The 26,362-nt window shown below is 40.9% G+C and overlaps 1 protein-coding gene across 2 annotated transcripts in view; it reads left to right on the top strand.

Moving 5' to 3' along the window:
* Positions 1–8,179: 8,179 nt before the first annotated feature.
* The window catches only part of LOC125742633 (extracellular serine/threonine protein kinase FAM20C-like), a 45,202-nt gene continuing 27,019 nt past the window's right edge, over positions 8,180–26,362 (top strand). The window contains exons 1-4 of one of the 2 annotated variants that reach the window (XM_049014831.1): positions 8,181–9,301; positions 9,416–9,674; positions 10,422–10,597; positions 18,732–18,810. In XM_049014831.1, coding sequence (XP_048870788.1) covers positions 9,121–9,301; positions 9,416–9,674; positions 10,422–10,597; positions 18,732–18,810 — 695 coding nt within the window. In that variant the 5' untranslated portion in view covers positions 8,181–9,120. Of the gene's footprint in view, positions 9,675–10,421; positions 10,598–18,731; positions 18,811–26,362 lie in introns of both variants that reach the window. The other variant, XM_049014830.1, reaches the window with a different exon arrangement.

Raw genomic sequence — 26,362 nt, 5'->3', positions numbered from 1 at the left:
TGCAGCATGATAGTGATCTTGAATAAAAAACAGCAAATCACTGACTCTACATAAGAAATATAAAGTGCAATGATATAAAACTGACAAACAAAAGCAAATTTCCAAAATTTTTTATGTGACTTCATGCACATTGGTTGCATGCAGTCTCCATGCGCATTGCATGTAATATGTACGGTGGTAGACGCATATTAGGCAAAAAAAAGGCTAATTAATCCAAGACTGTAAACTGAACAAAAAAAAACTACTTTAATGCAGCATTAGCCTGTGCTCATGTGTACATGCTAATGCTAAAAACAAAGACGAAACCTCAAGAGCCAGACAAAAGAACCATTGCAGTTCATACAGACAAGTCAGGATTCTGTTGTTTTATCTCATAACTCCTAGTAAGTCTGCTTCTATAGATATAATGCAATTTATGCTGCCGTTTAGGTTCTGTAATATACCAGTCATCGGTCTCCTTATTGGGTTAATGTCTTAAGCATAATTGTTTGTTGTGTCTTTCCCCTGCAGACAAGATAGAGGAGGGCTATCCGACTGGCAGAAAGTGGCAGGTATACCGTCAAGGAGCCGAACGTCCAGGTACGATACAAACAAAACACAAAGAGGTTGTTTTACAAAACCAAGTAGCACCATGGCTAAACGAAGATGAAAAATTATACAAACAAACTGGTTTTAGCACCATGGCTAAACGAAGATTAAATATTAAAGAAACAAACTGGTTTTGGCATTTAACAGTCTTCTGGGCACACATAAAGGAAGACATACTGTACACACACCATTTTCATCTGACCCCCATTTAATGATTCATTAATTATATGCTTACATCATTATTTAAAAAGCGTATGTAAAACAAGACTGGCAAAATTGGCATTAATGTGTTTCAGTTGTTCGATATATATTTTTTAAAATTACAACAGTGCCCCATCCATTTTCCAAACCGCTTATCCTACTGGGTCGCTGGGGGTCCGGAGCCTATCCCGGAAGCAATGGGCACGAGGCAGGGAACAACCCAGGATGGGGGGCCAGCCCATCGCAGGGCACACTCACACACCATTCACACACACATGCACACCTATGGGCAATTTAGTAACTCCAATTATAATGTGGGTAATTTTCATCTCATTTTCCATGCCTAAGAGTTTGGTGCAAAATCATTCAGGGCATCAAGAACAGAACAACATATGGACATTTACCAGCTTCTCAGACCTCACCTGAGGTCTGTGCTTATGAATTTACCCTTACAAAGGGCATTAGAGAATACTGGGATCAGTGACAGTTTAACAAATTGGAATCAGTTCAGGAAAATAGTTCTGGGGACACATGAACCAAAAGAGGCAGAGGTAGACCGGCGTTTGTGAAGACCCTCACGCTGCATGCCACGAAACTAACAGCCAAGGATGGGGGTGATAAGGCTGTGGTTTGTGGCGTGAGAGAATCATCAATAACGCGACAAAGTGTTTGACGGTAGTTGTTGTGTATGTTGTTATTAAAAGTGGTGTAACCACTTATTGAGTTTCTGTGGGAAACCGCTTATTTACACCTTAGGTACTGGCTGTTGCATAGGTGTTTTTACTAAATCAATGAGATATGTTCTAGAACTGAATTTTGTATGCTCTTGCAGGTTTTTTTTTCATTGTAATGTGCAATTTTGATTGGCCATCTAATGAAATCCTTTGTCAAAACTACACAAACACACAGCGAAAGGCAGAGCCCATTCTCACAGTATTGTAAGAACTCTGTTACTAAAATTATACACTGGCGTTCCCTGGAATCCACAAATGAAGGCCACAGGAAAACATATGTACACAACACACACACACACATATACACTCTATACATGCTTCTCCTACTAACTTTACATTAAAGCCTTATCCACTCTTGGGCAATCATTGAACTATGAGGAAGGGTCCAAATGTCAAAATGTTACAAAACAGGATGGAATTTTGTGAGTGAGCAAGTGTCGTTCAGGCCTCCACCCGCCTTTCAACTGCAGCCAAAGGAAAATATAGAAGGTATATTTGTAAGTGTAACTGCCCAAGCTGAGCTAAAAATAAACAAAAGGGGAAAACAGGAAGCAGCCTCTGACTCGAAGCTACAGTGGTAGCTTATTACAGACACCACTGAGCCCAATGTCACTGGCCGGAAGAACCAAAAAACCACTTTTATTTATACATGTTACTGCAGGCTAACCACTGTTATTCACCGCCTTCCAAATTAGGCTTTGAAACAAGGTATGCAGGTTTCGCTCTCATTCATCGGATAACTGCAATACATCATAATCTTAGTGTCCAGGGTCATTTGCAATTCTATCCTTCAAAATACAACTTCAGGAAACTGTGTTACTGTAAACCAATTACATGTGTGGCTGAGGAAATCGCATAGATATCAGAACCCTTTGGTACTGCTGGTTAGGGGAAAGTGGTTAAAAAAAAAAACTGAGTGAATGACCCAAACTAAAGTAATAAATGAAGCATAGATGTCACTCCAGGCAAACAAAAGCCAAACAAAAGTTCCTCCTCCCCCGTGATTCAGGCCTGAAATTTATCAGGAGTCTGAATGGGCATCTTTGTTAGACGGGTATCATTAGCAGTGTAAAGGTACTTTTGGCTGGATACGAAAGTGGAGGATCCACCCAAAAGCCACCAAATCCCATCCGGAGTCCGCGTCCCACCTCCCGACTGTTCAGACATTTATACATTTTAATGAATAGTATACTGAGGTGAGCCACATAGAAGGGCTTTTCAAAATGTGTGTAACCAATCAGAAGTTGCAAGGCATAAAACACAACCCCAGATCCCTGAACATGTGACATTATGACTTTAACTGATCACCCTACAGCTGGGAGGAACAGCGTGCAAAGAGAGTCTGTTTATGTTTGCTTTGCTTCCAGGACTCGGAGCCTCATCTTAGTTAAACAGTTTTGGTGCCAGGGCCCCCTCACACCAGGCCGCAAACCAGCTAAGCCAATCCACGCTCTACCTGTTTTCATCCTGTTTACACATGAGCAATTGTACATCCGTCATTTTTTGATAAATACTAGAAAAAAAAAACACAATTTCTGTTGTTATGCAAATTTAATGACTAATTTCACTAAACTGTAGTTTATATATAAGTGATTCTATTTATTGCATATATGCTTTATATGAGTAAGATAAAAATGTAGGGGACAAATAATCCGTGATCCTATGGAGGAGTAACAATTAATTTTACAATCAACCTTAATTGTTCGCTTACTAATTTTAATAAAACGGATTCGTTTGCATTATTCAATTAACTGTTCCACTTCGGTAAACAAGAATTCTCTTACCAATCCCTGTAAAAAAAAAAAAAAAAAAGTTGAATGTTGCACATTAATGCAATTTCATAATCAAGTTGTGAGAAATCTACATTGTTACACTTCAAAATACAGTTACGATTAGCAACAGATAAAAGATAAGCAGCTATACTCTTATAAATGTAGTGTATGTGTATAACACAGATAAAGCAGAAGTTTCCATTAAAATGCCACAACACATTTTTACCGGACATAACAGTGAACAAATAACTGGCCAATGAAACCCTCAGAAGATGTTTTTATTGTCTGAAAGCTGACCTGCCATCATAGAGGTCCCTACTTGTTTGTGCCAATTCAGGTGGCAATTACACGCAGGCCATAAGATCAGAACCTGTGTTCTCACACAGCACTGCAAAACTAACCTTGGAGCAAGGCCTACTGGGACCGACAGCGGGCGATGGTATCAGAAGCGCCCATTTACCTCACAATTATATCAGATGTAGTTGCGTATAGTGGTGGAAATGAGTTTTACAGCATGGTTGTTCAATTTAATCCAGGTTATATCACCCCAGATTTGTACAGAGGTCACTCATAAATGATACCATACAGGTGAAATGCTTTTATCCTAATTGCACAATCGGGAATAAAATAGTTTTTTCATAGTGGAGAGATTGGAGAAACTCTGTTTTGACCTTGACATTGAGCTTCTATTTTCTGAGACACCTTCTTTCATTTAATGTAACACTGTCACATTCCACGGGGTTCAGTTCTTATACTGCAATCTACACATTACCCACCCCCAATCTACACATTACCCACCATCAATTTTGTCATATTTCAACAGAAAACTCACTATCAAAGTTACTTTTTGAATTGATTAACGCAATAATTTGCTTTGAATATCGTTCCTGGCAAACATGTTGTGAATATGGACCTGCTTGGATCAGTGTATCAGAGATCCATGCTTTGGTCATCTACAAGGAAGCAAAACAGAAATGACCCTCCTCCAGGCCTCGCCTTTAACATTCTTCATGCACTATTTATACTTCTCTAATACCAATAAATAAAAAGCACAGTACTAGTCTGCTTTACTCCAATTCCAAAATTCAGGCATTTTCTCACAAGACATTTGAATAGCAGCATTAACGTAAACGATTTGATGCTGAGTCTGTATTTTACAACTCTGTACAGTCTTCGCAGTCAGATTACCAGTGTCATTTTTAATGCCCTGATTAATCAGAATTCATGATTAATATGAGAATAAGCAGTGGCCCTTTCAGTATATTACACTACTTAATATCAGTTTAAATGGAAATCATTACCATATATAATATCTGGTAATCAGTTTAAAGGATGAAAATATATGATAAATATTTTAAAATGACAGCAGCTGACTAGTGGGTGCCCTGTATTCATCTGTTTCCGAGTTGGTTAGCACACCGAGGACGTTACCACAGTGCTCAGGTCCAGAGGTCAGTATAAATCCGCTACAAGATTCAACCACTGCTGAAGTTAGCACTCGTTCACGGACGCAGTGACATATAGAAAATCCGACTGTTATGGTCCACTGCAGATGAGAGATAAGCAAGGTCACACACAAGCAGAGTATTGTCCCAGTGAAATCTATATCAGTGTCACCAAACACCAAAGTATTTCTGCTCCCACTGAAACCGCACCTCTTAATTAGCCTTCATTTTTTTCCAGCAGCTCCGCTAGTCAATGCTCATGATGATGTAGCTATCCGACGACATGCCTGCTTCAAGAAGCATGAGCTGTGTCTTTTTGCAGCGCCAACAATGGAACGATTTAATATAGCATAACTCCCGTCACTTGATTTGTTAAAGATACATGTTCCCAAACATACATTCAGAAAATAGCTCTGCTGTTGTTTGACAAGGCCCATATTTTAAAACCCTCCATTAAAACATCAATCAGCTGCCGTTAACGTGAAGCCTCTGTAAATGGCCTGTTTGTATGTATGCTCGAAGAACTGGAACTATTTTAGGAGGCGGTAAAAATCCACATTGGTCTGGAGAAACCAGTGCATAAAACTGGAGTATTTAGAGATACCGGTTTTCTCCGACCTCTAACAGATATGTCACTCTCTACAACCCTTGTGCAAGCAACATAATCCCAAGGCTATAAGGGCCATCACATTCGCACATGAACCATTCATTACTGCTGTTTCTTTTGTCTTGCAACTCCTTATGTCTCTTCAGATTAATTGGTCGCCCATATGCAGACCTGTAATTTTCCATTAACCACTATAAATGCTCTTCAACCTTCCTATTTACCATAAAGACTTCACACCTGTGCGTGAGGTTAGTGATGGAAAATGAATGCAGCCCCGAGCACATTCATACTGTTCAGAAAATCATACAAATGACTCTGAATTGGATGCAAATTGAGAACAATAACCCTGATAACTACATACACTGGATAATTTATGTAGGAAGACCTCTAGATGTCATCCCAATTACCCTGTAAGGATGACCAATTCAAATAACCTGCAGTAATATTTTAATAAGTTCTGTTTAGACAATCGGCAGCACTCAAATGAGATGTTTACTCAACTCAACATCATGACTTTACAACAGGATAGTGTGCAGAGTTATGCTCTTATTTTAATGAGCATTTCAAAATAATAATGTAACAGAATCACCTTACATGCAAAATGCATTAATCAATCTCTCTTTAGCTGATGATTTGTACAGACAAAATGAGGGAATTCTGAACCCACTGCATTTTTAATGTTTTCTGACATGTGTGTGTGCTTAACAGTTCAAAGAAGCATTGAAGGCACACAAAGACTTTTTGTGAGACATTTCCTTGTTTCCTCACCCTAATTCTTGCTCTGGACTGATAAGATCTCAGTCCTACAAACTGTAGAGCCCCCACTGTTGGGCCATTAAAACAGACGTAAAGAATACATTTTAATGAGCCACCTTGTCTAGTTTGACATCTACATCTGAATGAAATTCACCTTTTTGTGCATTCGTGTGTGTGTGTGTGTGTGTGGTTGTGTATTTTGTTGCACTTGCATTAGTACAGAGAATAATAGAAAATGCACAAAAATTAGGTTTCTGGACATTTTTCTTTAGGGGAATCACTGGACACTATTTTAGGTGATTAATTAACCTTTATCATTACTTGCATTTGGCAACGGTGATGCAAATGAACGCGCAATTACAGTTTAGAGTACAAATCAAACTCAGTTGTGTAAATAAACGAAGAGGTTATTCATTTGCTGCATATATGCCGTATTGGATCTAATCATTTCGAGGGAGACAGATCGGATTGAGATCTTAACACTTTTTATCATTAGTTTCAAGGTTTTTGTTTCTATTCGATGAACTTCCATTATTACGCTGTATTCTTTCAGCAACGTGAACCATGTTTTTTTCCCCCAGTCACTCTGAATTGTACTAAATATTAATCCTCTGAACTGCTATCCACATACCATTCTCTTGTGCCAGAGTTGGGTGCACAGTTATGTGCTCTGTGTCACAACTCATCTCAGAGAAGCAACCAGCCAAGGCAATAAATTCTGATCCAATCGTTGTGTATTCTGTTACTGCTGTCCTTTAGTAAGACAGCCGGCCTCCCACTGGTTGGTCTGTACAGACGTCGGTCTAGACACTTTGAAATTCTGTTGTGTGAAGGACAGTCATATGAGCACCTGGGCCCTGGTGTGATGCAACCTGCTACTTGAGACCACAGACCTCATTACTCCTAAAAACTAAATGATTACTATTTTAAATGTTTTTTTTTCACCATATTATTAGTTTACTACTCAACAGTAAAGTTTTGCTATAGAATAGTTATTTTTTTATATAATTATTATTTATACCAACTAGGCGCGGTCTTTGTTGGTCTTATTGCTAGTTCCTGTAATCAGCAGCCTATCATTTCGAAAAGTAAAAATCCCGTAGCTTTCGTGCTTAATAACTGACATTACAGAGCAAATAACCAGGCAATCTATGCAGTATACAAACACCAGTCTGCTCTCATATATTTAAACCGCGGTTTAAAAAAAATCACATTCCCCTAGGATTAGATTTGACTTTTTAGAATATACCGTTAACATTTTCGCAGTCTGAAATAAATGTTTATACTGTAATATGTTTATTTCCAAAGAAACTGCCATGCCTTTTATACTGCCGTATACAATATTTTATAGGCATATATCGAATTTCATTGATTTTACATAAATATTGTACTTTATAAGTATTTTTGTATGTCAAATGAAACATCAGTTGAGTAGTCAGTGAGAATTTCCAGACTCAAGGCGAGAATGTCTGCTATTCTGAGGAATGAAAACTGAACAGTATGCTTTATACACATAAAGTAAGTTAAATACTCATGTGTTTGACTTCCTCAGACTTATTATATATCGAGTCATATTTAGTGATAAAATACCATACCTGCTGCCTCTCCAGTTTACAGATGTACTTAATAAGCAGACGCTATGCCCCCTGCTTCGGGTGACGCCGCTGCAGCGGAGCACGAATCTCTCAAACATGTGGCGACCATTTTACTTTTGTATTTTCTTTTGGGTCACATCAAAATGAATATGTGGGAGGTTCAGACGGAAAGGACTATTTTTCAATATAATATAAAGCCGAATTTTAAAAATGCAACCCAACCGCTGCTGCAATATTGTTACTGTTACACATATACATTTAGTCTTTTCCCCCCCACTATATTTATTATAATACGCCCCCTTGTCGCAGTAACCGGAACTGCAGGACGGATGAATTCAGGAGGAAAAAGGCGTACAGTCCCAGACTGTTACAGCCTTTTTTATGCTACTATCGCAGCCTGTATGCGGATCCAGCCAATCTCGACCCTGTGACGTTCAGTAAAGGCTGGATTTAGAAGGGCCCATCATAATATTTAACACACCCACCCAGCTTTAAACAGCAAAAGCACTAGTTCGCCAGCGGTGTCGGTTGGTGCAGCTTCTAGGCAAAAGCAAAAGAAAACATCTGCACCTGCTGAAACGTCTCTGAATTTTATTATTTTAGAGCTTTATATGTGTATAGTTTGTTATATATTCCTTGTGCGTCCTGGTTTCGTGGTTGGGATGGGTGGATCTTTTTTCTGCTATTAAAGCAGCCAACGCGTTCAGATTTAGCTCTCATCGCTTCTCCGTGTAGCTCAGTGATTTCTGATTTTGGTATGTTTTGTACAATATTTCCGTGGACTTTCGACAGGACGGCGGCGTCTTCGCGTCGCCGTGTACATCCATCTGACCTATTTGAAGAATAAGCCGTTTTCTTAACATATGCTTTCTTCTCAACTGCGGCTTGGACAAATGCCTTTGGAGTGTTCAGGCGAAATGAGAAGGTCTCTTCAGCACTGCAGCATACAGGTTTTGAAGATGGAGCACGGCTATCAAGACCAAGATAATACATTTTATGGATATTTTTTCTAAAATATATATTATATTTCATCCTCAGTGCCAGTTATCCTGTGCATTTAATTCGGAATTGAGCAAAAATATAAACAGTAAGTTATTTAGGTCAGGAGTTCGTGGTGAATCTTCCCCGGCGTTACATTGATATAGCCTTGTATCATACCTGACAACATCTATTTTTTTCCAAAGCAAAAATAAAAGCACAGCCTTTCGCTTTACATGGATTTCTAAATTATGCGACGGATTATTCTGGAGTCGAACGCTGATACCTTTATCCAACCTTGCAAATGAAGACAGCGAACGTTTTAACCCGAAATTTGATCAGATCGCAGCTAATTTAATAAATAGGGCTTGTAATGTATTGAGCTTTCTTATTTACACCTCGATTCGGGTTAATCGGTACTTGCATTTGCTGAGAGTGGTAACTATGAAGATGATCCTGTTTCGCAAATTCCGAGTGTTGATCCTCATGGTGTTCCTGATAGCGTGCACCATGCACATCATGATTGACTTGTTACCAAAGTTGGAGAGACGAGCGGCCGGACCCAGCGCCGGCAACAGCGCCTGCTCATGCTCCCACAGACCGAGTGAAGAACCGCAGAGTTGGGGTAAGCAGCGGCTTAGACCGGGAGCCGAATCGGGCTGGCCTAATAAGCATACTTTAAGGATACTGCAAGATTTCAGTAACGAGCCCAGTTCCAATCTCACCTCGCATTCCTTAGAAAAGATCACGGGGCCCGGGGATAAAACTGAGACTTTTAAAAGACTGGAGCAATACGCACGAAACGAAGAGAGCAAGAAGCACTTCATCCACAACGCTGGAGCCGAGAGTGTACCTGTCCAGGGCTTCTCTAGACTGTCATCCCTCTTTGAGCAACCTTTGTACAAGATCCCCCTGCCGTCACTGACAGACGAAGACACGTTGTTTAACGTCAATACAGACATCAGATTCAACCCGAAAGCTGCTGAGGAGCAAGAATGGTAAGAACGGATCATGTGTCCTTTGTAGCTGTTAAATTGTATCACCTCTTTATTGAATTGATGTAACTGTTAAATAACAACAAAACAGTAACTTAGAGGACATTTTAAGTACATGATCAAGGTACATGCAGTGGAGTAACCATAACTGTTCTGACTAATTTAATCACTCGTGATATATAGTCATTTTTTGTAGAAGAAGGAACTTTACTCAAAAGATGCACTAGCCGAAAACGAACTACTTATAAAAAACAAAACACTTAACACGTATAACATCAGTACATCAGTAAATAGTTTTCTGTCTGATAGTCTTGTTTAGATGTTAAAAGTAATGTATAGGAGTTAAATCCTTCGCCAGACATGTCAGCAGGATGACGAAGATGACGGATAACGCTGTGAACATCTGTGTAATATTCTTTTGAAGGTGTAAACCTGTAATTCCACTTTTGTTTTTGCAGTTTGTATGTTTTCTGATTTCAATGTTTTTCAGTCTTCCATAATCTTATGACGTTTTTTTTTTTTTTTAAATCAAGAACGAGTATCCTTGTCCGACGACCAAATGTTATATTTTCAGACTTCGATCACAAGTTCCGTATCTCCATGTGGGCTTTGAGGCTATGAGAATGACGTATCCCAGAGCTGCTGAAATTGCCTCGAGATGGAACTCAAATGTTAATTAATGTTAGTTTACATATTCTTGCCTTTGCTCTGCCCATATTTCATTTCTTTTTGCTGGTCTGTTTCTTTCAGGCAGAATGAAGGGCATAAAGAAGAATTTAGCCCTACTGGGGAATCGTCTGTAGACACTTATCCAAACTGGCTGAGATTCCACATTGGAATTAATCGGTATGAACTGTATGCTAGACACAGCCCAATCATGGATGCTCTGCTGAACGATCTGGTCACTCAAAGAATCACCAGTGTCGGTAAGTTTTTTTATGTTGTACTCTGGCTTGTCTTCCCTTTTTCTTCAATTTCTATGGCTTTTTACATGTAACAGTTTAGCCATTGTTTACTCATGTGCAAATCCTGTGTACTGTAAATAAACGATCGACGTCGGTACATTCAGATTCCGCGAGGTTTCACTTTTGCGTACCGGTTTCAAGACATCACATTTCACAACATATCTGTGGGAGAGGAAGAGGCAATAAAACAAATGAGGATGAAACGGCTCGGCGTGTCACAATGATCTTTTATCGTTTCGCTTGTTACGCAGGCTTCCCAGACAGCACAGTGACAATCGGTTCGACCCATGAGGATTTTCTGAATGGCTGCAGATCAATATTAGCTTTCAACCTGTCATTTTATGCATGTCGTCTTCAGATTTGTTCTCGAGCTCATTTATTCTGCATGTTTTCTGTCAATTAGCTGCACATGCTGAGAGAAAAGTCATACACTGGTACAGTATTCTGGGGTGATGCTTTGTACAACAGCTATTTTAAGGTCTGGATTGTCATCGCATTGAAAACCATAAATACGTAACACAAACATGACACAGTGGACATCTGGTCTTCTGACTAAAGAGCTAAATTGCTGTATGTATTACATATCAACAAACTCACTGCCACTTACTCTGGACCCCAGAATTCAAAGCACATTTGTTCTAATGTCTTTATTAAAAAAAAGAACAAGATAGAGAGAGACTGCTTTTAGATTCCAAGCACAATAATTGGCTTGGCCCCATGAAGATTGGGGGAGATAGGAATGTAGGCATTTTGGCTGATGCATCATTTCCAGCTGAATCAGGAATTCATGAATTCACCTTGGTGCAATATAAATGTAGGAATTTCCTTGCAGATCTGTACTAGTTTATTTTTTAGACTTTAAGCTATTCGGGTAACGTGGATATTCTTGGCATGATATGTGTGTGTGTGTGTGTGTGTGTGTGTGTGTGTGTGTGTGTGCAAGCAAATTGAAAGGCTGGTGAATTGCACCTGCCAAATTATCATTTCCCTCTGTCTTCATCACAGGAACCATGGGCTGAAACATCATTGAAATGAAACAAATAATTTGATTAATTGTGAGACAAACCTACAAACGAAATAATTTCATAAGCTACAAACATATATACTGTATGTCACGTGAAAAATTGTGTGTCCCTAGAGTGGCACAGCATCCTGTGTATTATGCAACTGTGGCAAAACAAAAATGCACCAGCTTTGCATAAGTCACGACATTAAGAACAGCTACAGCGATGTACCACACTGGCTATTAATTATTTTCAATTATATGGTGAATGTAATTAATTCTAAGAATTAATGGGCCACACGTAGGTTTATTTGTTTGTTTGTTTTTTTAAGAATGTGTTAGATGACTTTTTTGGAATTCTTTGATGACCTGCAGTTACAGTTGTTAATTAAAAACAAAATGCGAAGCGTACAAGAGAGACAGCAAGGACGGTGAGTGAATTATCACAAAACAAAAAAGCAAAACAAAACAAATACAGAACAATAAAAATGGACGTGTACCTGCAGGGTTATTCACTCACGTGAGTAAAGTTATGGCTAGTTTGTGATGCCATACAATTTAGAACAAGGCTAGCAACAACAGAGGGGTTAGTAATGACTGCGCATAGAGATCTGCAGGAATGTATGCATTGCTGATGTAAGGAACGAGAGAATAGACCATTAACTCGCTTTCTTTCAAGGTCACTGACCTGGGCTGTTCTAGGTCAATGGTCAGATGTCCCCTTTAGGTCCCTCGAACAATGGGTCTTTGCTGAAGACTGTTCATAAATCGAGGACAAAGGGTTGCTTCTGTTCAGTGCTTGTGCCTTGCATCTCCATCATGTTGAGGATTGAAGCACAAGATTAGCATTGTAGCGTTGTTGGAAATAACCATAATTTCCCCTATGTGTATTGGTCAGGAAAATGCCATACCTATTTCCTATAAGTGTGTGTGTGTATGTGTGTATATATATATATAAATGTGTGTGTTTAGGTCCTTCTTAAACTGGTTTTTTAGACGTGTCATTTTCACTGTAAAACCGTAATTCACTGGAATATATCAAATTTTCTGTCATTTATTTTCTCTTTATAAATATATCAGCTGCACATAAAAGAATACATTAACAACAATACCTTTTGTAGCTGAAACCTCAGACTGAAACCAGTTTACCTAATTGCACCTTTGGTTCCTCCGCAGTTTCTCCAAAAAGCCCAGGACACAGACAGGAACAGAGGGCTACTTGCTAGGTTCTCGCCGTCAATGTTCTGCTGTGTCCTGCAGCTTCACCAAAAACACCCAAAATGAATCACTTAGTCCAATCTCTGATTCTATGTTTCTGATGCTATGTTTATAAAATATCCGATCCTGATGCTTTTATCCAAAGCAGAGTACCGCGGTCACCCCAATATATGATTTTTTCCCCCCCTCAAAATACATCTGAAACAGTGGTGTTTTCTTATATTTGGGGTCTAGACAAAAACGGTAATAGATGGCACCAAATACGATAGTTTGCAATGAGTGTTTTGACTTACCGTGATGTAGATTTCCTGCGTAAGTGTGAGAGTCATAAAGCGCGAGCGTCTCGCCAGATGCGTGAGAGCCGGCCGTCCTGCCAGTGCGTGTGTTTAGCCCATATCCCTGAGTGTCGTGTAAATTGTTGGCTTCCCTGGCTGCTAGTATTAAACTGATAGTGGCTGTTAATTAAGATACTAACATTCATTTTTAAAGAGCTGTCATATCATTAATTAATAAGGCTCAACTTTTCTCCATAACACATTTATTTTTAACCCCTTCATGTGCGTCAACTGCATCGACAACATTCTGTGCCTTCAAGGGTTCGTAAAACTCATTGCGTTTTAGTTAGTGTAGTTAGTTTTCTTTATTAAAGGTGGTATGGTACTTTGATTCAAGCAAACAGCATCAGACAGTCCCTACAACAATCGAGGGGGGAGACACTGCAGTCTTCTAACCCTGGGATTTGAACCAGTGGCCTTCTGATCATAAGCATCACAGTCTAACCTGCTGAGCTATGCACGCCCCCTATCGTTATGGTTGGCCAGTGGGTTCTAAAGCCTGATAAGATGACAAAGACCTTTGGATGAGTACGAGGGAAAAAAGAGGCCTGTAACCGGAATGTCATTGTCCTTGTGACGCTTCTATGATGAAATGCACTAACTGTTCAGAGTAGATCAGTAAATCCTTTAACAGACACTGCATGGTGCTTTGTTTGAAAGATATTAAATTGTGGTTTTGTTCTTTTATGCAACAAAACTCTTTCCAAAAATCTGCTTCCATTATCTTTCAGTGCTTGTTATTTGTAAGTATTTAACATATGGCTTTATAAGTACGGATGAATTATTCTGCATGGATTATCTGGAGAACTGTCAGCTAAAACTAGTGAACTGGATGGATTACATCACAGTAATACGTATGAATGTCCTGAGTAAGGAAACCGCACTGACAAGCAATAGAACTGTCCTATTCTTTGCGTCGGTACTTACACATATATGGATCGCGTTTGTTGCCGAAGTTTGCATGCTGATTTATTACTTGCTGAAATTATTCATGTGATGGAGGGAGGGCAGTTCCACTGCCCTTCTTTATGTTTGTAACGTACAGTTTATGACAGCTGCGTTTCTTCTTACTTTGGCTTATTTGTCTCATATATGAGGCTTAGCTGTTTTGTGAAGAAGAGTCAGTATGTGATGGGAGGTATGCCACGCAGCCTAAGAGTAACAGAGGCTGGATCTTGACCCAACAGCCCTGCCTTTTAACAGGACTTGCACTTATCACTTTAATGAGGCCCATTGTCAGATGTGCTCTATCACATTCTCATTCAGTCAAAAGCACACTGCAATATCTCACTGGCTCCTGCTCCTCCCTGTTTATCTATCAATTTTATTTCATTTTATGTTAGGGTGCATGTATGATCATTTGGGATACATACAGTAACGTGGTCAACCATTAGGTGCAAAAATGAAACCGATTCACGCATTTATGTCCTCAATTTACACTCCGTGCCGCCTGTATTTTCATAGATATTTGCAAGTTACTAAAAAAAGATATGCATTATCCCAAATATTAGTGATCCTTTTGGTTTCTGTTAGTTCTTTGGAAATAATCTCTTTATATAAAAGCATTTCAAGCAGTCAGTGTTTCAGGATTTGCACATGTAGGTGTAGGAAAGTAAGTGTTGCAAAGCCTACTCTGACGTGTGACATCACCACTTTTACTTTCACACATTCCACCCTGGGGGGGTGGGGGGGGAGGCATGTTGTTTTGTATTACCCCAGAGATAAAAATAAGCAGGCCCCCCAACAGTCCTGCTAGAAAACCGGGCCTGACACTATGAACGCAAACCCCAGTGTAAACGGCCAGTGTAAATATGAACCCTCAGAGATGAACCCAATGGTCAGTTCAGTTGGACAGTAGTAGTTCAAAAGTCAATCACTGACATCATCAGATGTCACTCTTAAAATCAGTAGAGTTTCATCGAAAGAAGTCTGTTGTATAGAGTTTATGGCCAACACCCTGCAAATATAATAACCACTATGACATCATTAAATTTAATTACTGCCCATTTTATGGGTTGTATAATATATGAACTTGTGAAGGGCTGTTGCACACTGAATGGGAGATGTATATATTATAAAAAATATTCGACATTGCAATTGGATACTGTTCGTATTGCAATTGTATACTATGCATAATTATGTCTAAAACTGATCATTTTACATTAACTGAGTTTTAGGTTCTTATCATGATAATATACTTTTTGTGTAGCATATTGGATATGCAATTTGACGTCTAGATTGAATTATTGTAAACGCGTCATCCATGTAAGGTGCTTAATCCCTTTGCATTTTTGAAAACTGTAATCAATTTGTGTTTTAGTATTTTCCTATGCACTGCTTTTATACGTCTGTTTTCTGCAGTCATCTAGAAACAATGACTCAAGCTGTTGCTCTGAGTGAATCAGAGTTAGAGGTGCCCTCGATGTCAGGCTTCTGTGCGGCTTTACCGTCTGTGCTCTCCCTGTTGATATTTATTTCAGCAATTGAGTTCATGCACTGTGTCTCGTTGACGGTCACTCCCAATACTGCTCATTTGCCGTTTTGCATTCACTTTTAACGTCGTAGTTGAGAGGCGGGAAGATTCGCCAGACTGCTGTCGGCTTGCCGGTTTGTGTTTAGAGTTGTTTAAACTCTGACTCCTTTCCATCCACATCAGCGGAATAAGCCTAGATAGCATGGATGAGGGCGGCCCAAGTGAAACAAACTTTGAAGGCCACACCGCATGACTTGTTTGGCGTCTCCGTTATACGGTGGTGTGTCATGTCGTGTGTAAAATACAAATGAAAAATGTACAACACAATAAGGACCTTAAAACACCGAGATCCGTGCTCATGTGGCTGCAATGTGTGTCAATACCTTGAATAAGGGCCTTTTTGTGTGATTTTTTTTTCTAAAAGGTGTCAGGCATCTGGGCTACACATGAATCCGATTGGTCGGTTTCACCCATCTGCTCGCTGTGTGATGGGCTATGTTTGGAACAGCGACTCATTCCTGCGGATGCATGCGTTTCCATTCAAACTGTGTTTCACGTATGTGATGCATTAGAGTAATTAATAGGGTTGTATAAGATACTGTTATGTGAAAATGCATGGGTGGTACCTTTAACTCTTTTCGCTCCCTATCACTCTCTATTATACAGAGAGATGTTTGGTGTGGTAGGGTGCTTCTGACTGGGCACGTGCTGATGAGGAGTCAGAGCAGTGATGTGAAACATTAGCGGGTTGAGGGTTATTGTGCAGAGACGAGGATATTGTAGATCATGCTGTTAGAATGTGGGATCACAGTTATCCTTATGCTGTCATTAGCTGTACAGGCAGAGGTCCCTGGCACATAGCTGAGGTATTAGTTGTAGCTGAGAAGTCAGAGAAAGCATCCATCCATCCATCCATCCATCCATTCATGCATCCATCCATCCTTCTATTTTCTATGACTTCGTACAGGGGTACAGTGAGTTCACCGTCTATCCTAGTATCTATTTGCTTTTTTATTGTGAGTCACGATGGTTATATGTAATTTGTGTTGTTGATTTTCTGATAGTTGGTTAAATGTTCATGGGTTTTGTCTGGGACTGTGTATTTCTTGGTACCTTCTGGCTTTGGCGTTTTTTGCAAGTATATATCACTGCATCCAGGAGCCAGGTGTCGAGTAGTAGGGGCAATGTAGGCTGGGAGCTATCACAAGTGGTAAGAGGGGTTTATAACAAGGGTTATGGTAACAGATGATAACAAACCCCTCCCACATTGCCCCTCCTATTCCACATTGCCCCTCCTACTTGACATCCCCCCTCCTACTTGGCATTCCCCCTCCTACTCGACATTAACCCTCCTATTCTACATTGTCTCTCCTACTCTACATTAATCCTCCTATTCTACATTGCCCCTCTTACTGGACATTGCCCCTCCCACTCGACACTCGACGCCAGGCTCCTGGAACATGCTTCTCATATTTTGGGCTGGTAATAATGCCACCATGCTGAAGTTTGCAGGAAGCGAAGTTCCATGAAAGGCGGAACATTGGTTGCTGGCAGTAGAAAGGTTGTTTGTTATTGAGTACAAATTACAGTACCTGAAGTAAAGGGAGATTCAAAAGCAGAGTCACTTGTTTCTCCAGAATGGGACAGACCCAGCAGAGCATAAGTTTCTTGAACCTTATTGTTAGCAGGTTTAAAAGGGAACAAAAGAGGAAAGACCACCTTATTCCGGTGGTCTTTCCTTGTGTCCTGGTTGTTAATAAAACAATATTTTGTTGTGTTGCATTGCCCTCGCGGTGCTTCATCTGCTTCTCTCTCTGTGTTCAAACAGTCATAAGGTGCTTTACATGCTCTCTCTATAGTCAGTTTATTTATCTGGAAGTTAACCGTAGCCAGATCGTTTGCCTTCCTTTTTTTTTCTGTGCTGACGTTACATTCCCAGTTTCCCAGTTTACCCAGTTATGCCCCAAACTCTCAAGGTTATAAAAACTGGATCAGTTTTAAATTTAAATAGGCAGAAGTTAAAAGAGAATTAAATTTGCGATGAACACAGTACCACAAAAAAAAGGATCTCAGTTGTTCTGTGCCAACAAACCCCGTGTGTGTTAATTTTCAGATCCCCCCACCCATGCTGAAAATGAAGGTAGAACAGAAGGTCCAAAGGTCTACATCAGCATGACAGAGATAAAATAAACTTGGACTGTATGAGCAGGAGCACTGACCTTTGGTCTGAAATGTGTTAATGTGTGTTTAGGTTACCTATGTGCAGCTTGTTTTCATGTATTAGTGATGTTTATTAGCAAAGTTAATAGTGCAGTGGCTAACCTTCAATAAGCTTTTTTCCATATTGAAATCCCAGTCCAAAAGTAAAGGAAAGCCTAATATTATTATTATTATGACATTGCGTCAGTATATTAAGTTTATGTAGTTTTGTAGTCATTAATTTTATTTATGCTTTTATTTTTGCATAGAGCTTAATTGTGTGTAGAAAAGTGTTCAGGGCTTAAGGTCCCTAAGCCGTGCCATGCACTCAACTGCTTTTCATGCTAACATAATCTCATGTCATATTCATAAGTTTAATAGCTAATCAGTGTGACGTTCCGTTGACTTTAAGCAATGGGGATTGTGTTGCCAAATTTCTGTTAATTGCATCACCACACGTTTGCTGTTGGGCCGCTGACTCATTTGCGATGACAGGCCTAGCTTTGTGTGTCCGCTGTTGTTACAATGTACCTCCTTTCTAAATCTGTAACACGTTGCGCATTTAAAAAAAAAATAAAAAATAGGATCGTATGGCGCAATGCAACATTCCCGAAGGATATCTGGATAACACAGTGGCCTCGCCGTAGTGGGAAGGCATGAGTCAGCTTGCAAATCAATAGTCTTAAAATGATGAATCAGCCACGCAAACTGTATTATGAAGATGACTGAGCATGGATTAAGACAACAAAGGGCAACTGAAATGAAGTATGAAGTAGCTTCTTTTTAATTGTAGATTGGATGTTGTTGCCTTGACACCACGCATTGCAAACTAAGTCCACATGTGTGCTTGTATTTGTCCCCTAACAGCCATGAAGTCTGGAGGCACGCAGCTGAAGCTCATCATGACTTTCCAAAACTATGGCCAGGCCCTGTTCAAGCCCATGAAGTGAGTAGTTCTCTTCATAATGGCATGGGTGCCTCTGTTATTGATGCACTCACTTTAATTATAGGTACCTGTGTATTTGTAGTCAACAATTTGAGGGCACCGAGCTGAAACCAGGTCTTTTATTCTTATTTAACATTTCATTATATTCACTTATACAAGTAGGTGATAATAAATGAACTGCATTCAAAAATTGTATCTTTAATTAAAATAGGAGATCTTGTAAATGTTACCTAGATGATGACCCAAAGCTGGGCGATTTCTGTATAAAGGCCCAGTCAGTTGAAAGTCTGAAGCACTGTCCTTCGACGAGATGCATTCGGTTTGCTTGGAAAGCATGTGTGGTACAGCGAGCGAAGTCTTCACGCTAGTGACCAGAAGGTTGCTGGCTTGAGCCCTAACCTTGGCAAAATAGTCCCGCCCTTAACCCCCAGCTCCAGGGCTGTGACATGTAGGCGCTCACTGTGCTGTGACCCTCAGATTTGCTCTCACCGGTCTTGTGTGTCTCATGGAGAGCTAGACGGGGTAGGTGAAAATGGACGGACATTCCCCATTGAGATTAATAAAGTATCACTCTTCTCATAGCTGTTGGTATTACGATTTCAGTATTGTCGTTGGTATTACGACATTTCAGTGGGTGCCAAATGCATCTGCTTTGCCCGCAAAAATGTAAGCAGGCTGCTGTTTAAATGATCAGCACTAGTTTGCACTTTTAGTAAGAGTTGACTTTCCATGCGACCACAGCTGTTTAGCCACAATCAGACCCGGATCACTTGTTTGTACCATAGTATAATTTTACCAACCTGTTTGGCATTGTGGAATTTTTGGTGTTTAGTAGCAGGTCAGCTGTGCCTCAGTAAGTTTCAGCTCCAGGACTATGCATGTTAACCTTTGAATGGATGCTTCCGGATATTTGATAGGCTAACCAATATTAATAGACCAGTTTTAATTTCAATAGTGTGGTTATTACTATTAAGATTTTAATTTTTGGGTTTTAGGCATTTAGGGTCAATCAAAGCAAATCGATAGATTTGTAAGAAAATATTATTTCCACATAGGAAATGAAGTACTGAATTCTTAATTATACCAGTATGTTGTAGCCTACGTGGTCTCCATTAGATTATAATGAGTAATTGATTTTCACTTGTCAAATTGTAAGCCGTATTTTAAAGGTTATTCAGCTGCATTGAGGTGGCAATTTCAGAATATCCTAATTTATAGGGAAAAAAATGTATGACCCACTTCTCCCATGGGATATTAAGAAATCATACAGTGCTGTGATTTTTTTTATTATTTTTGCAGAAAATTAGCCCCAAACTCTTGTTCCAAGTGCAGAGTTGGATACCTCACAAATGTATTTTTCCCCTCCACCTGCTCCTCTATAACTATACAGAAATGCTGCCCCCGCCAGTGTTTCGCCACGACAAAAGCTAGAATGCACTGCACCATGTAATGACTTCAGCACCTGCTGTTTCAATAGACTCCCTGCTGACTGCTTAAGTTCTGGGATTCAGAAATGTAACGGCGTATTGATCCCACAGCTGTCTTCCATGAGATCGGCGCAGGCTCGGCTCGGAGACGTCTCGCCGCGTGCAGCGGGGCTGTCCTCGTGATGCCGTGACAGAGAGAGCGTCAGGGGGTGGGCAAGGGGGGCTTTTTCCTGCGCGTGAGGCAGAGAGTCACGGCCTCTTATGTGGCCAGTTACGAGACACTGGAATTATAGTGTCAAATTTGAGAATTAAGCGGCGGCGGCACCAGCAGATGGCCGCGGCTTGGGGTGGTGCGGAGGGAGTAGATGGCGTGCCGGGCCCAGCGCTGGCAGGGTGGGGGAGCTGCAGACGCAGCCTGTCTGGTCTGGTAATATGCTGGCTTGGGCGGCGATGGGCGACGCAGGGGGGACGCCAGACCTACTGCAGGTCCCTGGGCCAGGCCAAGCAGGATCATTCCAGTAGATGCTCTAGACGTGCATCTAACAGTGTCCGCTTCTCAAGTATTTCTTGCCATGGAAGTTTCCATATTTCTAAGCAAGTATTTCAGGATAAAACACAAATTATTTTATGATGCACTTGGAAAAGATCCCAGCAAGATAAGCACACGTATTTCCAAAAAAAATTTCTACTAAGCATCACTGCACATTTATTTTGCTAAATTGTTTAGCTACTCTTGCTTCCCCAGAATATCTCCTGTAATATCCTAGCTGAATTAAGTGAGGCGCTTAGTCTTGCTGGTCTCTTGACCTCCTTTTTTCCTTCTTCCAAATAACAAGCTGAACAAACAGCAGCATGCAGGCTAAGGCAGACAGATCTCCGCACACACCGGTCCCGCGGCTGCTGACCGTAGCGCCCGTCCTGTGTGTATCACGCAAACTGCTCTGATCCTGCCTGCTGCTCCCCACAATCTGTCCAGCAAAGTGGCAAAAAAGGTTTTTTTTTTTTTTTTTTTTTGCCTAGTTACGTGCCTGATGCTTTTTATGCTTTGTCTCTGAAAACATGCTCGTACCACCATTAGTGGGGGGAAAAAAGGAAAAGATGTTGCGATTTCAGCAGAGATACAGGATCAAAGGTAGCAGCCGGGCAGGTCTGCAGGAACAGTGAGGGCTGGAAACAGATGTGCATTGTGGTCGGCTCACATCTATTATGCATGTTTGGAAAGCAAAAGGCTGTGCATCAGGATGGCTGTCAGTCCGCGGCAGTCTGTGTCAAGGCACCAAAGAAGAATCTGTTGAAAATTTCTGTTGAAAATATTCACGCCACACCAGGACCCTGCAGTAGATAAGTGCTAATGGAACTTGGGGAGGGTGTTTACGCTTGCTAACCTGGGGGGCAGCGGCCTGGCCCCAGAGGCACAAATCCAGTATACTGCACTTGCACAGTAGAAAAGGTGGATGATTGTTTCTTGTTCATTAACTGTAACCCCAAAGGACGATAACTTCACACTGTTTACCAGTCTTAACTTCTGTTCATTAAATGGTCTCCCAGTGCGGCGAGCATTCAGCTTAATATAGAAGTGAGATTGTGTCTAGCGTGTACAGTAGCGCTGGCTGATAGCTGCCTTGCTTGGCTAGGCGTCGTGTGCCTTTCCACGGACTGGAGGCCCAATCGCTCAGACTGGAGGCAATTGTCAGGGATAGATTTCTCCGAAAGAAAGGGTGTCACAAATCAAAGAGTAAACCGTGTTCATATTGAGATATATAATTTGGTGAGTTCATTAGCATATTCGGTTTGGTATTTTGTGAGTGATATTTTATCATGGTTGTGTTTGGGTGATGGGTTCAGTGACTTAGGGCGCTGCCTGTGACTGGAAGGTCGCTGGTTCTAATCCGCAGGGTGAAAGAGTGATTTCAGCGTTGGGCCCTTGAGCACGGCCCTAAACCCTCAGTTGATGCTGAGATTGTGTGACCTTGCTCTCAGCTCTCAATTGCATGTTGCTTTGGCCTGCTAAATAAAGTAATTGTATCTACACTTATGCTTGAATTAATGGGTCAACATAAGATTAGTTACTGGGAGTTTGCAGGAATGTGTTTTTTTTTTTTTTGTAAAACTTGACAGGATACATTGTTGATGCTCCCATGGGTTTAACCCTTGGCCTCAATCCCCAGACTGAAAAGTATTGAAGCTGGACCGTAAAAAGTCGACGTGTGAAATCACACATTTGTGGACGGGGGTCTCTAGCTCTGGTGTGTTTTCATTTGGTGGTTTTTGGTTTAGGGATATAACATAATGTAACACACCCCTATCAAACAATGCAGTACCTTTATTGTCTGCAAAGTTGTCCTACAGTGGACTCAAGGCCGTAGGTTTGGTTTCAGATCATCCCTGAACCCACCGCCCCTAAACACGCACAGTACTCTTACAGTATTGGCAGGGACGTGTCCTTTTTGTTCGTACCCAAATCTACACTAGACTAGAATCCTGTCCAGACTCTCCTCTGCTTTTCATCCTGTGTTTCCTGGGACAGGTTCCAAGTGACGACTCTACGCTGGATGCGTGTTTAAAATATGAATGGGTTATCAGTAAATTATGAATATACACCACAGCATTGTGCTCATTCATTCTTATTTGCAGTGCTCTTTCTCAGTTAGTGATGAAAATTGAGACCGAACACTGAGACTCTTTGATGTGACATCTGACTACACGGTCAGTGTAGTCACATTGTCCCTAAATGCTAGCGGACAGTACACACCTGACACCGGTTTTTACCCGTGTTGGGAACAACTATGAATGACTCGTGACCTGTGTAGTTGATGATGGAATATTACACTGGCCTTAAATGCCAGTGAAGCGTACATACCTGACACTGGTCTTTACCTGTTTTAGCCACAACTGTGAGTCATGTTGAAGTGCGAGGATTCCTCAGCCATACAATTCTTCTTCCCTCTCGCTCTCCGTCACACTGACCTTTGGTGCGCTGTGTTGACCGGTGTTATTCCCACTCTGTGAGCACAGCATTAGCTGTACAGAAATCCCGGACATTTACACGCTTGATTGCCAGGAGAGCCAGGCATGCACTGGTGGAACAACAGTGACATGAAAGGAGGCCGCCTTTCTCATGGGATTAGGCCAAGCCAATGGAAAAGGAAAAACTGCAGAAGAGGTGAAAATAATACAGAACAGCATGTCCAATAGATTTATGAATGATTTGTGTCAGGCAAGCCATATATATTCCTTTACAGAAGAAAGATCTGGAGGACATCTGTATGTGTTTTGCATGCATACTAGGCTGATGTTGTCATTAATGTCATAGAACTGGATATATTTATGATACAGTAATGTCTTACTTCTTTCATACAGTACTCATACTGGGTATTGATTCTATAGGCCTACAAAGAAACTTGCATGGCTGCTACTGGCTGCCTACTAGTTACTACTAGCCTACTAATTAATGGTTATTCCGTATTTTCTTATTTTTTGTATATTCTTCAAATTATGAAGGATATAAGATCGGTTCATTTTCATGCAGCTTCTAGTCAGGAGTGATGCTTCATAGCTGCTGTTTTTGGGTGACTGGAGCAGAGTTTGGATCTGCTTCATTCACAGGCAGGATTGCCCTTACATACCTACACGGAACAGTGCGAAGCAGAAGAGTGCGGCAAAGTCAGGCGTATGTGTTATATATCCACAGCTCATTAAAATGTAATACATTTAATATCCACTTAGCCAGACTTCAGAACGTTGTTTCATAATTATTTGTGCTTCACGCTCAGAAAGAGCAGTTATGCCTAATTTATTTTGGGTCTACAGTTACAGAAAAACAGCAAGAATCCTTAGTGTGTCAAATCACCCCACCTTGGGATATTAACCAAGCTTTGAAGTACGTACACATATGGATGCATGTATTTAAATGGTAGCTTTCCATTTCCACCTTCTCTACCAGTATTCCAGAACTTGGTACGGTGTAATATTCGTTTTCATTCTTTTTCACCTACATGTTTTATGTGTCTTGAATATATGGTCAATTGCAGAAGCATGTTTGCATAATAGATACACACCCAGCCATCCAGGCAGCAAAGGACATGACTCTAAAAATATATAACACACGCTATAAGAGTTAAGTTCTGTAGCAGGGGTTATTTGGGGGCTCCCAGTGTTTACTGCAATATTCTTATATTGTGATATGAAGCCGCTTTACCACTTGTGTCTATGGTATAGTAACAGCCTAGTTAAAGAGACTAACAGTGCAATGAATATGAGGGTGTATTGCACATAAAGAGTATGTACATCTTTATTAGACATTTTTAGATGTAATAAAATCCACTGAAGTGTTGTGGTTGCTTCTTATTAATAAGGGCTCGCTGTAGACGTCAGAGTGTATTAGGTGTGCCTGCAACCATTTATTTGTTATAAAAAAAGTGTATATATATATATATATATATATATATATATATATATATGCATACATGTGTGTTAGCGTTTGTATGGTTATATAGCTCATGCTGGCTGTTTCTGCCGCCTTTATCGATGCTGATGAAGGCCAGGAGATTTTATTGAACTGGAAAACAGGTTCCATCTCCTTCATTCCGGAACAAAGACACGGACGGTGTGGCCACTCCAGCCTCCTCCTTAACAGCTATTGCTGCAGTCGCCTGCAGTGTGATTTCTGCAAAAGTCAATTCCTCTTTCTCACCGTGTCAGGTCCTATCAGGAGCAAGTCCCTTGGCATGGGCGAGCATGCTCATTCGCTGCCAGGAAACGAGGCCACTCACCATAGCTTGTCTGTGTGCATCTAGCATTGATTTGTCAGGCCATTCTATACTAGCCATGCTATTCTGTGAGCAGGTCTCCTTCAACAGCAGACTGCCTTTGTAAACACTGCTGGGATAAGAATGTCATTTGCTTTTTAGTAGCAGGAAACCTTAAAAGAAGCTGCCGGTTAAAAGTAGGACTTGTTTAACTCCATCGCATCTAAATAGCTTGTCATATTTTTGTATTGTTGTTTTTCTTATTGAGATATTGAGATGGGTTGGCTGCGATGGGCTGGCCCCCCATCCTGGGTTGTTCCCTGCCTCGTGCCCATTGATTGTGGACCCCCCGCGACCCAGTAGGATAAGCGGTTTGGAAAATGGATGGATGGATGGAGATGGGTTGGCGCCCCATCCTGTGTTATTCCATGCCTTGCGCCTGCAGCTTGTGGGATAGGCTCCGGACCCTTGTGACCCTGCATTGGACATAGAGGGCATAGAGGATGGACGGATGGATGGATGGTTGGATGGATGGATGGATGTTATTAAATGAGAGAAATTGACAGCAATAGTTTTTTTTATGGCCATTTTTGGAAAGTATTTCTAGTTTATTTCCTTCTTTATTTAAGCTTCCTCCATCTTTATTTGCCGACACACTGAGGCCTTGCAGCTGCAGAGCTGTTCCTGGCTCAGGGTTGTCCTTCCTCAAGGGGACTTAACTTGTACCTCCGTTGCAGTCTCACGCTGCTGGGCCTCACCAACAGCTCCCCCTAGAGCACAGACCAGGAACGTAAGCCCAAGGTTTAGGGTCATTCCAGGCCGTGGGTCCATCCTTCTCTCCATCAGCCTTCCTGCAGGAACATGCCACCCACACTAGGTGCCGGGCACAGTCTGTGTGGGATGGTCATTACGCACTTTGAAGTATGAAAACAGAAGGACTTCCGCGTTGTTATTTACAGAAACTCCCCCACTTCTGATGACCCATGTGCGGAAGGCAGCCTCCACAAAAAGGCCCTCACCAAATGGTTGCTCCCTTCACACTTCCCGATGTGTGTTTATCACGTCAGAATGGCATCCGGTTCTATAACTTATACATTTACTGAATTATGTGATACGTAGCATACAGTGTAACGTATATAATAATATATATAGTCATATACTTATATAATATATTTATATTTACTCTAGTATCTTTACACGAGTAACAGCGAATAAATAATGAGACTTCAGCAAATCAAGGACGCAGGAGGCAAATAAATCACAGTCAGAAGCTGCTGTATATGGTGGAAAGATTCAGCTGTTATAAAGGAAACGGTTGTTCTTTGCGGAAAAGGGAATGAATGTCCCGTGAGATGCATTTTTTTTGTGTGCAGTAAC

This window comes from Brienomyrus brachyistius, chromosome 5 (assembly GCF_023856365.1).
Source record: "Brienomyrus brachyistius isolate T26 chromosome 5, BBRACH_0.4, whole genome shotgun sequence".
Lineage (NCBI taxonomy): Eukaryota > Metazoa > Chordata > Actinopteri > Osteoglossiformes > Mormyridae > Brienomyrus > Brienomyrus brachyistius.
The sequence above is the reverse complement of the archived record's forward strand: the minus strand, read 5'-3'. Positions and strand labels throughout refer to the sequence as shown.